The following is a 15,864-nucleotide window of genomic DNA, read 5'->3' as shown; positions in this document are numbered from 1 at the left end:
TATATATATATATATATACATTATGCTTGAGCTGTATTTCGCTCTGATAGATCTTACGAAATCACGTGTTTCTTAAATGAAGCGCGATATCCAAATTTTTGAACTAAACTGTTTTTTCAAATACGCGTCATCTTAGTGCATTCTGGAAAATTTAAACTGTTAGAACTGTATAACGGGATGACACAGTTCATGAAGAGTGTACAACGGGATGACTGTGGTCAGTGAGCTTGCCTGCCAAGCAGGGTTTGATACTTCGCCATGACTCATGAGTACCTATTTACTTTTATGCCTTTTTTTTATTGTATTTCCTAATCAATTGAGTAAATCGATAAGATACATTAAGCTTATATCTTTTGAACAAAATCGTATCTTCAAGAGATAGAAGATAATAGAAAGATTTTTGAGTTTCATTGATGATGTGCTACAAGTTCAAACCGTAGAAGCGCTAACGGTTAGAAAATAAGGTTAGCTTTAAGGTTAACGTAAGACAAACGCTACAAGACCCAATTTTGGATATTCATGACAGCGATTAATGTAAGGTCAATTATAAAAATAATGTCTAGATGCTTACAAGTAAAAATAAAAGTACTAATTTCAGATAGGACTGTTACTTGATAATATCCATAACGAATGGCAGAAATATGTAATTTATTAAATTAATTGCATTAAATTATATTAAATTTTGTTCGAAAGTTCTTAGAAAAAGCAGTTTTAATTTTTTTTTGATGGATATTCAAAAAAGTAACTTATGAAAACATCTACCATCTTTACTTTGAGATCAAAATATTTTTGTGCAAAACCGACAAAGCTTGACATTATTTAAAATGCATTTTCTAAACATAAGTTACCCAACTGTATTCTTAAAATTACATTTAACAAACCTTTAAAATATGAAACACTATTTAATCAGTCAAATTTACTTACCTTTTGCTATAGGTAAGCAATTCCATATGGCTAGAGGTCCCAGTCCTGCAAATTGGCCGAATGCAAGTTCCATAAAATAAAGAGGCTTTCCAGCCAGAAGTAACATGAGCAGATATGGGATGAGAAAAGCACCTATATAGAAGAATTGTTAGACATTTTTCCCAAACACCATATTAAATTTCACATTATTTAAACATCTTAACCGAATTAATTTTATATTTACTAATTATTCATTTAGAAATATAAGTTCTTTTCCCATTCATTGTGTTTAATTTTACATAATTTAAATATTTTTATAGATATATTTTTTGTATTTACTCTTTTAAGAGCACGGTTTAATATAATAAGCATATTTCGTTTAGAAAGTTACTTGGTATTTTAAAAAAGAACAAACTTGGTACAAACATGTTAATAGTAAAAATGTTTCAATGACTTAAGAATTCGAATTACACTGGGAACAAATTGTTTCTTGCATTTATACAAGTACTTGAACTTGCCTAATTCAGGTGTGGGAATTTCTGATCTAAGATTAGTTTTATTCCTAAGGCTGCAATTGTTTTTTAAAAATAACATGTTTAGTCTATTTTTGTCAAAATTTAAAAACGTTATATATAACTAGGAACGTGTAAACACTGCGACAAATTGTTAGGGTAGTTAAAGGAACATCATCAGGATTTAAAATTGCGTATGAACACATGCCCGGAAATTTTGGCGTACATGGTTTGCGTGATCTGTTCAGAAGTACGCTAAGAAAATGTTCATATTAGGAAAGTACCCTTCGCGGCGTACGATGATATTTCCTATGCAATTTTAACTCATTAATGCCTAAATTTTTTAAATAACTTGATGCAAAAAAAAGCTCCTGCTAAGAAAGTGGTTATGTTTTTGAATGTGTGGAAAGTGGTTTTTGGAATATCTTTAAAAAAACTAATCCAAAAGGAAGAAAATTCCCCAGTGCTATTAGAAAATGGTTCATTCACCAATTGTTTGCTTGTCAGTACTTTCAAAAAATATAATTGAAATTATTTTTATTTATAATAAATATAATTACAACTCAAATCATAATTGACTCTTGAGAAAAGTACCACACGTCATAACACAGTTGACCATACACAACAGAATTTCTTTTCAAATCTTCATGCAAAAACCAAAGAACAGCTGAGCAAAAATTAACTTTTTGGATTTGGTTAAAAAGTTTTTATTACCGTCATTGAACAGCCGACCCAATTTTAGGTTTACGACTACTTAAGTTCAACTCCATAGCCTTGTAATTTTGAAACCAATCCAGAAGAGATTTCCTGGATCAAGTATTGGGAGAAATTTGACTTCTTGGAGGACTTTTTGAAGGAACTAATCCACATTTGCGTTACATGGAGAGGCAAAACACGAAAACCTCCCATTTTTAGCCTGACGGCAAGGGGACTCTCATCCATGATCCGTCTGCCACTGAGGATATTATACGTTAGCACTGTGCTCAGTGTGAGCCGGATTCGTAATTCGTACAGATCAGTCATCTCTAGGATTCGACCCGGTTCACCTTATTGGAAGGTGGATGCTCTAACCCCTGAACCACCACGGCTTTGATAAGAAAGTTTGGAAAAATAAAAGTGCATTGAAATTATATAATGGTTGAGTATATACATACACGCTATCATTAATGAGAGTATTGTATATTACACGGCATACCAACAAGCAAAATGGCGTACCTACACGAGGAATCTCCTCATGTGTTGTCTCTCAACTTAATGTGGCAGTAATGAGTATTTTAATATCTGTTTTAATTCAGATCGGAAGCAAAAATAAGTCTCTCACACTCAAAATTCGTCTCACTAACTCAAAAGTAAGGCAAATTTTTTTAAAGTTTGTTTCTCACTAATGATTATTATTATCATTCTTTTTTTTAATATTATGGAAGTGAAATATAGTAAAAATAATTCTTTTCAATTAAATTAGGTAAAAAGTAATTTAATAGAAATTTTTAATGTTGACACCGTTTGCTAAAAACAACGGTTGACACATTTGACAATACGTTTAATTTTTAAAGTGAATTTAAATTAGTAAAGTAAATTTTATGCGTAGAATAAAAAACACTTTATTTTTTGTTGTTTTGTTTTAAATTTATTGAAATGACTGCTTTGTTGTTTGAACGCAAAAAAACTGAAACAATGTATTGAATTTTTACGCCGTTATGTTAATTTTATCTACTTTTTTAACTCTATGTTTATAATTAAGTTAAAGAATTCTTACACTGAAAAAAATTCTCATCTCCCATTCTTTTGCATTCTTTTCCAACTGCACCGTATCTTCTTGACTTTTTCCCCATTACCAGCGTAATGAAACGAAGAATTCGGAATTTCTTTCCACCATAACTAAATTGGCTGATATTCTTTTACTTTGGCGATAAAATGAAGGAAAGAAAAGCATTTCAAGCAAACTTTATTTTTTATTTCCCTTACAATGGTAGGACGTAAGAGAATGAACAGATAATTTACTTGTTCAGATGGCGAGATAGTTTGAAAAAACATGCCATAACTGGTGGGGGTCATAGGGTATCAATTCCTTTCTAGTACCCTCAAAGTAAACCATAAAAGAAATTCAAGGGAGAATAGAATGAAGAAAATAAGGGAGAATTACCCAAATATCTTTTGTTTTGTACGAAATACTTTTCAGAATGGGAGTTCTTGATACCGTAAATGCTTCCGAAAAAAGCTCTTTTATACCAATATCACTTTAGTCACGTTCACTAAAATGATGTGATTATTTTCTATATTGAAAAGTCAATTTCCTTTCAAATAAACTGGGCATTAATATGATCTCTTTTGGATATTTTATGGTATTAGGGGACTTTGGGGGATCAACAAAGTATATTTACTTTTCCATTCATTTCATTTTTGAAAAGAAGATAGGAGGGTTTTTAATCAGCCGTAAAATAATTATCTTTTGTACCGTGCTTAGACATAAAAAAAATTGTTGCTCCCGTAAGAAAGTTTCGGTAAGTTTAAAACTGCTGTTTGGAACAAAATATAATGTGTTTTATTTTTATCACTATCATTGAATTATGCTTTATAAATCCATTATTTTGAAAGGAATTCGGGAGCGAGCTCTTACAGACCTCCCATTATTTCACGTTACTTCTCAGTTAAAATTGTGTGTTGTTGATTGAAATATAAAGATTAACGGAATATACTGCTTAATTTTTGATTTAATATATTTTTCTATATAACATATGAACATAATGGTCTAACACAATTTTCTCCAGTTGTCGGTGCATTTCTATTGTCCGGAAAATAATATGGTAAGATCCAGTTTTCCCACATTGATTTCCACATTGTTTTAGTTGTCATCAGAATAAAATTAATAAAAGAAATATAACTATTCTAAGGATAATTTACCTGTACTGTTATCATTATGCTGTTGATTTTGATCATTTTCTTAATCTAAGATTTTTTAAAAATTCTTTATAACGTAATATTACGCTACATTTTAAAATAAAGTTATTTAAATCGTGTCAATCTTATTAACTGGTGTATTTTTTGTGCAAATTACGTTAATTATACTATTATAAATTCCCGTTAAAAAGATTCGTTAAATGATTTAGAACTCTACAATCAGCTTCATGCACAATATGATATCTGCAAAATTTGTATTTAATATATCTACCCAATAGGAGGGGGGGGGGTCAAGTGAAAATATTAAATTACTGTTAGGAACTCACCAAATTTGTCATAAATTTTAATTTTAAAGCTTATTTATAAAAAGAATAACTTAAATTTGTATATATATACAAATTTAACTTATGATGCAAACTAGTTTGACTTCAAATAAGTTTCAAAGTATAGGTTATGCCCTAGATATTATACAACACACTATTTCATATTCCTGTACTTTTAAAGTTTTCTTTTATTTTTTTAGCTGTTGAGATGAGTTTCTTTTATTTAAAAAAAAATTTATTCTTGTTTCATATGATAAAATATTGACAAATTAGGAAAAACATCAGTGTAGGGATTGCAAGGCATTAATGTCGCGATTATTAATAACTAGAAGTCTTCGCCCCCTGCTCGCTGGCGCTCGCCAACCCCCGGAACTGCTTTCGCAGTTCATTTCGGATTGCTTCGCAGTCCAATGCTCGCTTTGCTCGCTCATTGGATACGCTCTTAACGTCTAGTTTTTGTATACTTTTTTGAACACTGAAGTTCCGAAAACTTTTCACTGTAGAAAATTCTAAACCAGTACATTTCAATATTAATTTGAAATTGCAAACAGTTCACATATTTTTCTTAATCACACTATTCTAAATTTCAGTTGTTGAGAAAAGTAACTGTTGTAAGTTTTGTTTTAAAGTCTTTCCCAACAGAGGGCTAAAACCATGAGAAAAAGCAATATGAAATAGTAGTCTGCCACTGAACGCCGGATATAAGGCATCGGCTTTGATGAAGATAATTTTGTATTTTTAATTCTCTGAAGGGCGCCACCCTAATAATATGGAATTAAATGCATATATTTTTGATTGTTGATGAAGCCCATCATTTTGTGTTTTCATCTGTGTTCAGAAGCAGAACAACTATAAGTTTTTTATTCTATCACAAAAATATAAAATGTGTAAAAAACAAAGAAAAGAGTAAGAAAAGGAGTATAGTCATAGAAAAAGTTAAAATTATAATATAGTATTTGTCAGTTAAAATAAAACTTTTTGTTTAAGTCATTGCTAACAATTCAAATTTCTCCGAGGCAATTCTAAAGTATAAATTAAGGTAGTATTGTTAAGTTGAAACACAATATTTTTAGTTTTGATGTCAACAATACAATTCAATTTTTCACAAAAACGATTGTTTCCATTGTTAAGTTCAATGTCAACAATTCAAATTTTTCTGAGGCAACTCTTAACCTCTAAATATTATTTTTTTATGTACACATTTCTAAATGTCAGTATTCAACCACAAAACAACTTAAAGTCCTCAAATTTAGCATGAAGTTGTAAAATGTAATGAAAGAGGGTCATAGCAATAATGAAAGTAGAAGTAAAGTTAGTACTGTAAAATTAAAACAATATTTTTAATCAATGAGCCAAGTTCTTCAAGAAGCAGTTGTAGAAGTAGGTTGTTTATTTAAAACTTTTTATAGAATTTCTTTAAGAACACAATTGTTAATTTGGGCATTTGGCGATACAACACTTTTAGAATTGAAGGATTTGTTACGTCAAGCGCTCAGGTATCATAATTTTGATCTAGTTGCGCTTCTATGTCATTTTGATTTATGTTGCTAAGTTAACTTTCAAAAAATTCTATGGCTGGCAACAGCATTTTTATTTTTTAAGTTGTTTATTTTTATTTCTTTTAGAATTCGTTATTTTTTTAGCGAAATGTTTTTTAACCTAACAGAATTCTTTGCCGACTGTTTTCTCTATGAATGAAGAAAATAAAGTAAATATTTAACTGTTGTGAAAAGAATCTTATTTAGTTGTACAAAGTACTTCAGCCAAAATTTGGGAGCCACGTAAGAGAATTATATATATTAGATCAGAAACACATCATTAAAAGGCAGAATGCTTTGGTGTTTTCAAAACGTAAACAAAGCAAAGCAAACGTTGCCACTGGCGGAAAAGAAATACAGCCAAAATTTGAGAGCCACGTAAAAGAATTATATGTAATAGATGATGTCAAGGTATTTCCTGCATTGATGTTTTTCTATGGTTAAGTGCCACTGACAGGTAAATATATTTACCCTGTATTCTCTACAAATTTGTTTCGTACTCACAGTTAAATGCAAACGTCCTGCTTATCCAACAGTGATTTGTTTTCTAATTTACCCTGATTCGGTGTTGTTATAATGATCATCATCTATTATTAATGATAAACAAATAAGCCCGTTAACGTAAAATTTGCGATTCGTAAAAATAATTTGAAAAAAAAAAAAAAATGATTCATGGTCCAAAAATTAGCATATCAGCCAAGGAAATAAATGGGCCATATGAAAGATTTATAACACTTATGGCCTATCTGATTTAAATTTATTTAAGACTATCACCACTCATTTTTCGGAGATATCAATTATTTGGTTATTTATCAAAAAAATCGAGTCAACAAGCGACGAAAAATATAGCTATACTAGCTAAATACCTGTTCTTCGTACGGGAAGATTGAAAAAAAAATCAATTAATCGGTACTGAACGACACTAGGAAATCATGCACAAAACTGAAAGGCATATACCGATGCATTTGAAGAGTTTAGTGAAAGAACCAGGAAAGTGAAACTTTAAAGGTTTTTATGAATCAGTGAAAATAACTTGAAGTGGTTGCATCAATATAGGCATATTTAATATGACAAAATTGTTTTTGGCTTCACTTCAACCTCAACGTAACTAATCCACATCAGGTTTCTTTCTCTCAGAAAATATAACTTACCTGGTTTCTTCACTTAAATATTTAAATAAATAAAGCTAAAATTAACTCGTTCTTCTTTATTTATTATTATTTGTTGCCCTTCCTCGTGGCTTTGCGTTATTACATTAAGCAATACACGGTTTTTGTAGTTCATTCCTTTTCATAGAGATTAACTGCATTTAGCGTCACTTGGCGTGATGATATTGCTCGCAACTCGTGATAGTCAAAATTTACCTCTATCAAATAATTGTTTCCGGTACATATTCTTTTCAAAGGAGCGTAAGGCACTGGTTTTAACAGTAATGGTATTAAAACTGCTTTTTTGGTGCAGTTTTAGTAATCTAAAAATATACCTATATAATACTTTATATCTAAATGAGTGTATTTGGTGCTTACTGCATAACCTTTCAACATTTGAGTTTTATGCGAAATACATTTATCAGTGGCAGCAAGCTAAAGCCAACATTTTTAAAACAAATAGAATTTTTAGAAGTCCTTGAGAAGGCCTTTGGAGCATGATCATTTCTCTATGTTACCTATATTTACTATTTAAATACATATAAGTAGTGATAGAAAAAGTTCTTTTAATTCTGACATATTAATAAACTATCTTTGCCATCAATGGAAAAATATTTTCTAAAACTACGGAATACCAGCTGTAAAATTTTTATTAAGACTGCATCAATTACCCTAGTACTAGTAATATTCATTGCCAAAATTAAGTAAGCGTTATCTGCGTATAAGGATTTTTTATGGTTCCCTAAGCAAATTTCTCATTATCCTTTTAACCTCTTATTTTGCTTTTTAAATCATAGCTTAAATTTCTTTAGTTAAATTAATAAATATTACCAATATTAATTAAGCATTGGTATGAATAATAATATTCCCTAAAGGAATAATTAGTCACTCTCCATTGATTTTGCATTTGAGTAGATAGGGAGCTACTCAGCGGTGGCCGTATAAATCAAGCCACCACTGGGATTAAAAACTGGGCCACTTCATTAGGAAGCGAACCCTCTATTACTTAAGCCACAGTCTCTATCATAAATTAATTTGTTTTATTTTATCACCGACGACGAACAGCGAACGAAATTTTTAGTTTACGACTACCAATGCTCAACCCATAGCCTTGTAATTTAGAACCCAATACAGAAGACAAAATGTGTCTTAATGGAGGACTTATTGATGGAACTAACTCGCATTTGAGTTACACGGAGAGAAAAAAAAACATAAATCATTTATCAAAATATATGGAAAACTCTTTCTTAAGAAATATTCAGAATCAACAGTCAGAGAAAGTTTTAAAGTAAACAGTTAGGTCATCTGTGACTTCGAATGAATATACACAAAATTTGGCACGAATTGGTTCAGAATTGTGGATTTGTATCAGGTATATATGTTACGGCCAAAGCCCGAAGTCCGGCCAAAGTCCGAAACTTTCTTGATTTCGGGAATTGGCCGGGCAGATCGCGAAGTGGCCACGATGTTCCGGCTAAAGTGCGAAATAATTGAAACGATCAGAGAATATTTTACTTTGGCGGCCTTCTATAATTATATAAATAATTCCTATAAATCTTCTATTTTAAAAATATAAAAAATAGAAGTTTTTAAACTGTCTATTAATTAATCATTAATTTAATAATCATTATTAAATTGTCTATTTAATTGTTTTATTAAAAAGTTTATTTACTAATATTGCCCCCTTTTTTTTCTTTTTTAATCTAAAAATATAAATCTTCTAATTTAAAAATATAAAAAAATAGAGTTAAAATAAGTTTTTAAATTAAAATTTAAAAAATTTAATTTCTACTTTGTCTGAAATGAAATCAAGAAAATTTCGGACTTTGGCCAGCCAATTTACAGCGTCCAATTCGCGATCTAGTCGACGAGATCGCGAATTGGCCGACTTTGGGCTTTGACCGCAACATACAAACATTCAGCTTTATTAACGATGATCATTACAAGCGTTATTTCAGAAAAAAAAGATCTAATGAATATATTTATTGATATAAATAATGGTAATAATAATAATAAATAAACAAGTAAATAAATAAATAAATTATGAATTAATATAAAGGATCAAAGATAAATTTATGAAATTTAATGATATCTAATGACTGAGATACTAATAATAGCATTAAATATCATTATATTTAATGACTGAGATACTAATAATAGCATTAAATATCATTGTGTATATCTAAATATTTGAACAATCTCAATAAATGTAATAAAATGCTTACCACCACCATGTTCATAGGCTAAATACGGAAATCGCCAAACATTGCCAATACCCACTGAAAATCCCACGCAGGATAAAAGAAATTCCCACTTGGAACCCCAGTTACCTCTGGAAGCTACGCTATAAGTAGAAAGTTTTCTTATTGATGCACTGCCTTTTCGATTATTTATAATGGAGGCTCTTCGGAGAGATGACCGAGATTGATGTGATATTCTTCTGTCATTTAGAGTCCGAGATCTTTTTGGCATTTCCGGCGAGTTTTCGTTGCTGCTGTCGACTCTTCCATCTAATATCTTACTGGTTAGGGACTTGTGATGAAAGGATACGACTTTGCGGTCCATTTGGTACCAGTTTTAACTTCCTTGGTGATTCTAAAATAATTGAATAAATGTTTACTGACTTATAGATAGATAATTATTTTAAGAAAAAAAATTGAATGTAGTTTTTTATTTATTATTTTGTTTTAAAATTCAATGTAAGACGAAAAAGCATAGGACAAAATTAGGAAATCGTGCTACTGGCCGGTGGTCACTTGTAGCCTTTTTAGCAATAGAGGCCCCCTTTTGTTTAAACATGTGGTTACTTTTTCAAAAATTGAAAGTTTAAAAGGCTTAAATATTGTAAGGCAGTGTTCCCCAACCTTTTTATCACCGTGAACCTGTCAACGTTTGATAATTTGTACAGCGGCTCACTAGGGGGGGGGACGTTGATTGTTTATATTTTAGATTATTTTGATTTATTTGGCACCAGTTTTAACTTCCTTGGGGATTCTAAAATAATTAAATAAATGTTTACTGACTTATAGATCGATAAAAATTTGAAGAAAAAAAATTATGTAGTTTTTTTTTACTTATTTTAAAAAAAAAAATTCAATGTAAGACGAAAAAGAAAAGGACAAAATTAGGAAATTGTGTTACCGGCCGGCGGTCATTTGTAGCCTTTGTAACAGTAGTGGCCCCCTTTCGTTAAAACATGTGGTTACTTTTTCAAAAATTGAAAGTTTAAAAGGCTTAAATATTGTAAGGCAGTGCTCCCCAACCTTTATATCACTGTGGACCTGTCAACGTTTGATAATTTGCACCGCGGCCCACTGGGGGGCGGGAGACGTTGATTGTTTATATTTTAGATTATTTTGATTTATTAATTTTAATTTAATAGTGTTTAAACATGCCTTCAAAATAAAGTACAGTTACACCAAAAAAATAAACATGAAGTGATTTAACATGTTAACTTACTAGAACGTTAAATCAATGGGTCACGATCGAGAAAGAAGACGAAGTTCTCCATTAGTTCCAATGTAAATTTAGCTCCGCTCTTTCGTGTTTTATTTATGATATTTACAGTTATGATGATTGATTTTTTTAAAATTAAAACTAATTGAAAGAGAGATGACAGTTGCGATGGTTTTCCTTTTTTTTTAACTTTTTGAAACATTGAAAAATTTATGTCACTACCTTCAGGGGCCCATTTTTTTTTAATGAATAAAATTTCAAAATGGAACAGAAATATTTTTAATTTGTAGTATAAACCTAGGAATTTAAATTCAGTTTCAATGAAATGGACTGCCCGGTACCATTTGATCCGCGGAGCAGTACCGGTCCGCGGACCGGGGATTGGAGAACACTGCTGTAAGGGATTTATTTTCCTTCATTCCAAGGTAAGATTGATTTTCTAGAGTATATTAAAAATGTTACGAACATGAAATCAAGTAATTTTCAAAATATTATAAAATATTCATAATAGTACTTTATACATTAAGAAAGTAAGGATAATATGCATATGGGGGCATTTTCGATGAAAAAAGGGAGAATCAGGTGGTGACTGGTTGACTATTTTTTAATCACCATTCGTCAAATTTAGTCGCCTTGTGGCCGGTGATGAACATTAATTTTGCCCTGTTCTAAAAAATGAACTTCTTCATGATTGAATGGAAATTACATGAATAATAATAAACACTACACTCTTTGAAAGTATGACATGTAGTCCACCCCTCTCAAATAACAATGGTTTCAACCAAGTGATGTCGAATAAGTAGTTTACGCTATCGCACACAGTGAATACATTAATTTAATTTAAATGCGATAATTCAATAAATTTTCTTTTTAAATAATATGCTTCGTAATAATTTCAAAAAATGACGAATTTTACTTGACATAAATAGTCTCTTCTAATACTGTAATTGTCACATTATTTTAAAAATTACTTTATTTAAATTTAATACTGAAAATATATGAATATTTTTTTAATATCCGTCGTTGAACAGCAGACACAATTTTGGGTTTACGACTACTAATGTTCCACTCCATGCCCTTGTAATTTTGAACCAATCCAGAAGACAAGGAATCTCCTGGATCAGTACCCCCAGAGGTATTAATTTGTTATTGGAACATGGAGGACTTTGCAACTCGACAGATTTAACGTGCATCAGTCACCATTTTACTACACGGAGAGTGTTCCGCCTGCGGGGATCGAGCCCACGAACTCTTGGACATGGGCCAAGTGCCCTACAAACTAGTCTATCCCAGCCAATATAAATATTTTATTATTTTTTATCAGAATATGGTTATTAACACACATCGACGTCAATATTTCTCGACCTCTTTTTTCAAAATGTGTATGTCGTATGCCAATTGGAAAAACCGGAATTTTGCAAATATCAATGTCCTTTTGTAATCTATCTGGCTAATTGAAATAAAGTTTTCTGTATATCATAATTTCTCTAATATTTTTAGTCTTATTAGAATAAGCCAATTTGCCGTTTGGCTAATTATGAAATGTATGTAGAATCACTCAATCCGGCTTTAACGGAACAATTAATCATTTTTTGTTAGCCTAAAGGTATGTGGGCTCACTATAATAAATTTCATGAGCGTCACAGTTAACCGAAAATAGCGAAGACTTTTTCGATTAGACTGGCGTGTTGGAGGCTGTTTGCAAAGAGCCTGATTATTTAATTAGCCTATGACAAATCGAATGTAAAAAGCTCATTCTCGGTACTCAGAATGACTATGCATTATTTCTAGGGAATTAAACGTCTGAATGATTATTGTTGAACGTAAAGTCAATATATGCTCACCGCCACCTGCCTGACGATGACCTGTCTTCCCGTCACCTGTCTGTTTGGGACGATGTGAATTGTTAAAATGCGGACCTTATTAGGGGTCCTTATTCAAATGACCTTATTTTGAATTTTTATCTTCATAGTTAAAATCTGATAAATAAAAAAACTCTTTTTGCGAAGGGCAATTTTCAATATTGGTATCTCTTCTGTTTGCTACTTAGTAAAAAAGAGATATTGGTTAAATTGTCTCATAATTCCATTAAATTGGGTTAACTGTTTATGTAAAATATTGATATTTCGTTTAGGAGTATTGCGTCTTCTGCTCAAGCGGTTCTCAGTTAGACTTATGGAAACTTACGTCTTAGTTTGCGCACTGGTTGTATTAGCTTGCGCAGAGGACGCATCTTTTCTGAAGAATTTTATGCAACAGCAATTGTTGAGTCGTCACATAACGAACGAGAAGTAATCTAGCAAAAATTTGATGGAATATTTTAATAAATGTTTTTTGCCTGTAATAGCCTGTTTGAAAGTCTTTGACAGAAAAAAAAACTATAACTTGAAAGTTTGCGACTTGGTAAATTAAAAGTTTGTAATTCCTGTTTACTGAGAATTCATTATGATAAGTCGTAAAATAGAACTATTTTACAAAAAGAAAACTTTCTTTTCAATTTTTTCTCATTTATGTTTCAATTTATTCAAGAACATTTGGCATAAAAAAAGAATTTAGAATATACAAAACCTTTATTGTTTTTAACAGGTCTAAGCACAGGTTTAAATAAGATCAAAAATTTCTCAATCTAACTAGCTTCCGGAAAATGTAAGCTTTCATTTGATATTGCTAATATTAATTTTCGGGATGTAACTTTTCTAAATTTAATACATCTGCTTGAAGTCTATTTAAGATAGGTACATATTAAGCACAATAACAAAATCTTGTGCTAAAAACTCTATTTTTTCTCAAACTGGCCTAAATGCAGTTTTAAATTTAAGGTAAAAATTTCCTTATAACTTGCTAGTGACAATTGTAATTACTGAGATTTTCGTTGCAGTTTTAGATATAGGTATAAACAAATCAGAAGTTAGTTTTTAAGTATTGAGTACATCCGCTTTACGTACAGTTACTATTTTAAATAGGTTTTTGATAAGCAAAACTACATATGCTTATCAAAATACTTATTCAAAATCTTGGGACAAAAGCTTTGTCTCATTTACATTAAAATACTAATTTTATATCTTAATTTGCCAATGAAAAACGTAATACTAAGCAATTCTTTGCTACCGAAAACTATAATGTTTGATTTGGGAAATATAATGTTTGGTTTTTTGATTCAGAAACATTTAAGTACAAACGTACCTATTTGCATAAAAAAGTGAAAAGAATTGAAGATAAAATTGGTTCACTTGAATGGAAATTCCTTCAAGCATTCAAAAAATTGTTGCAGATTATATGTGTTTTATTACCACACAGAATCGTAATGAATCCCATTGTTGAAGAATAGTTGAACAACAGAAATTGGTTTTACCAAGCAGCAGGAGTATAAAAAACTGAAACAACTACAACGTTCAATTAATGAAGATAAATGCCTTATTGATGACATAAGGCAATTTATTTTCTTTCATATAATTTTTGTATTGACTGCTCAATTTATTTGCCGTTCGTCGATAACAGGCTCATTCCATAACTAACACGAGCTCTTCTAGCAAGTTCTATAGTGTTATACATGTGCAGGTTAGTTACACTATGAAGAGTAAAATTTCCTTACGATACTCTTTACATATGACTTTCTTTTGGATTTTTGAGTGTACCTTTGATTTTAATATAAGTTTAGAAACTAGATTTACTATTTTAAGCTTATTAAATGCCATAGTAATAAGTAATATAGATAAATCCAAACACAATTTTATTTCATTTAAAACATTAGACCGGGAATATTTAAAAAAAATATTTTCATTAGTTTGAAATAATTGAAATATACCTGCATAAATACAATAATATAAAAAACTGAAATCATCAAGTTAACAGATAAAGGTACTTAAGAATATACATATAATTAATTTTGTCCACTGCATCAAAAGCTATACATTTATCTAAAATAGAGAAAATAAATGATAGCTTAGGAGGCATAACTTCGCAAACATTGATAATAAGAAAGAAAATAATTTATTTACTTACATTTATGCTTGACATTAATTCATTGTAAAACCAAGTAAAAAGTTTTAATTTAACACTAATTGTAGGTTAGTGGGAAACATTTTTAACACGCGTTATACACTAAAATATCTGCCTACGCTTTACCGAAATCCGCTTTTCGGAACTCATAACTCCTTCATTGATGCCCCTGATCGTTTGCCAAAACGCTTGACTTCAAGCCTTACCGATCCCTTCACGTGTCGGAGGTAGAATTCATATGCACCAAGGAAATGGATTCAAAGATTCATGCTTACAGCTCTCTAAGACCGAGTAGTTGGCAAACGATTTCAGAAGCCGCCCACCTTCCTGCGAGGTTGACAGATTCATGAACATATTGGCTATTAACTCTTTTAACGATTTTCCACACATCTCGGCAACAGAAATAAATCTTCCGATAGACAGAGCTTTACCCGAGGTTGTGATGTTTATATCTGTTTAACTCCTTTTCTATTTTCCAGTTTAGCCTTCAGATTTTAGAAAGTGATTTCCTCCCAAGACATGGCTTTATCTAAGTGAGGGTTTTTTGTCAACGGTGTGGAAGATAGTGAATTGTTTTTTATTTTTTATTTTTCGTTAAAAGCTTTCTGCAGTAGTGGTTAAATTTACTTGTTTTAAAAGATTTTATTTCACCACATAGATAAGACAGTATTTTTAGATCGGCAGCTTTTTATTTTTGGGTTAGCCAAGCTTTGAATCGAAAAGAGATAATACATATATTTTTTAAGTGTATCTCTTCGGAGTGAAGAGGAATTCTTTTAAGTATCTTTCGTTACATTATTTTCTGCTTATTAAATAACTATTTTTCGTATTTCTAGAGCAGAATAAAGACACTTTTCTCAGCATTTTGTTCAATATTTAAAATTTCTTAATATATGTGTGTGACTGAAAATAATAATACACTTGTTAACTGATATTTATGATTCGAACTAATTATCAATAATTAAAACTAAACTAATCCTTATTGAAAATCTATAATCGGTAACTCTTTATTTTTGGATTAGCTAAGCTTTAAATCGAAAAGAGATAATATATATATATGTATATATATATATATATGTGTGTATTA

The 15,864-nt window shown here is 30.6% G+C and overlaps 1 protein-coding gene across 2 annotated transcripts in view; it reads right to left on the bottom strand.

Annotated features, from left to right (window-relative positions):
* Window positions 1–15,060, bottom strand: part of LOC107452129 (sodium-dependent proline transporter-like) — an 84,903-nt gene extending 69,843 nt beyond the window's left edge. For both annotated transcript variants that reach the window (XR_011636649.1, XM_043039163.2), the window contains exons 1-3: window positions 14,781–15,060; window positions 9,548–9,917; window positions 925–1,056 (exon numbers count right to left, since the gene is read on the bottom strand). Coding sequence is in view for 1 of the 2 variants with exons in the window: in XM_043039163.2 (XP_042895097.1) it covers window positions 925–1,056; window positions 9,548–9,887 (472 nt within the window). In the remaining variant the exon portion in view is untranslated. The remainder of the gene's footprint in view (window positions 1–924; window positions 1,057–9,547; window positions 9,918–14,780) is intronic.
* Window positions 15,061–15,864: the final 804 nt, after the last annotated feature.

This window comes from Parasteatoda tepidariorum, chromosome 4 (assembly GCF_043381705.1).
Source record: "Parasteatoda tepidariorum isolate YZ-2023 chromosome 4, CAS_Ptep_4.0, whole genome shotgun sequence".
Taxonomy (NCBI): domain Eukaryota; kingdom Metazoa; phylum Arthropoda; class Arachnida; order Araneae; family Theridiidae; genus Parasteatoda; species Parasteatoda tepidariorum.
This window is presented reverse-complemented; position numbering and strand designations above follow the sequence as displayed.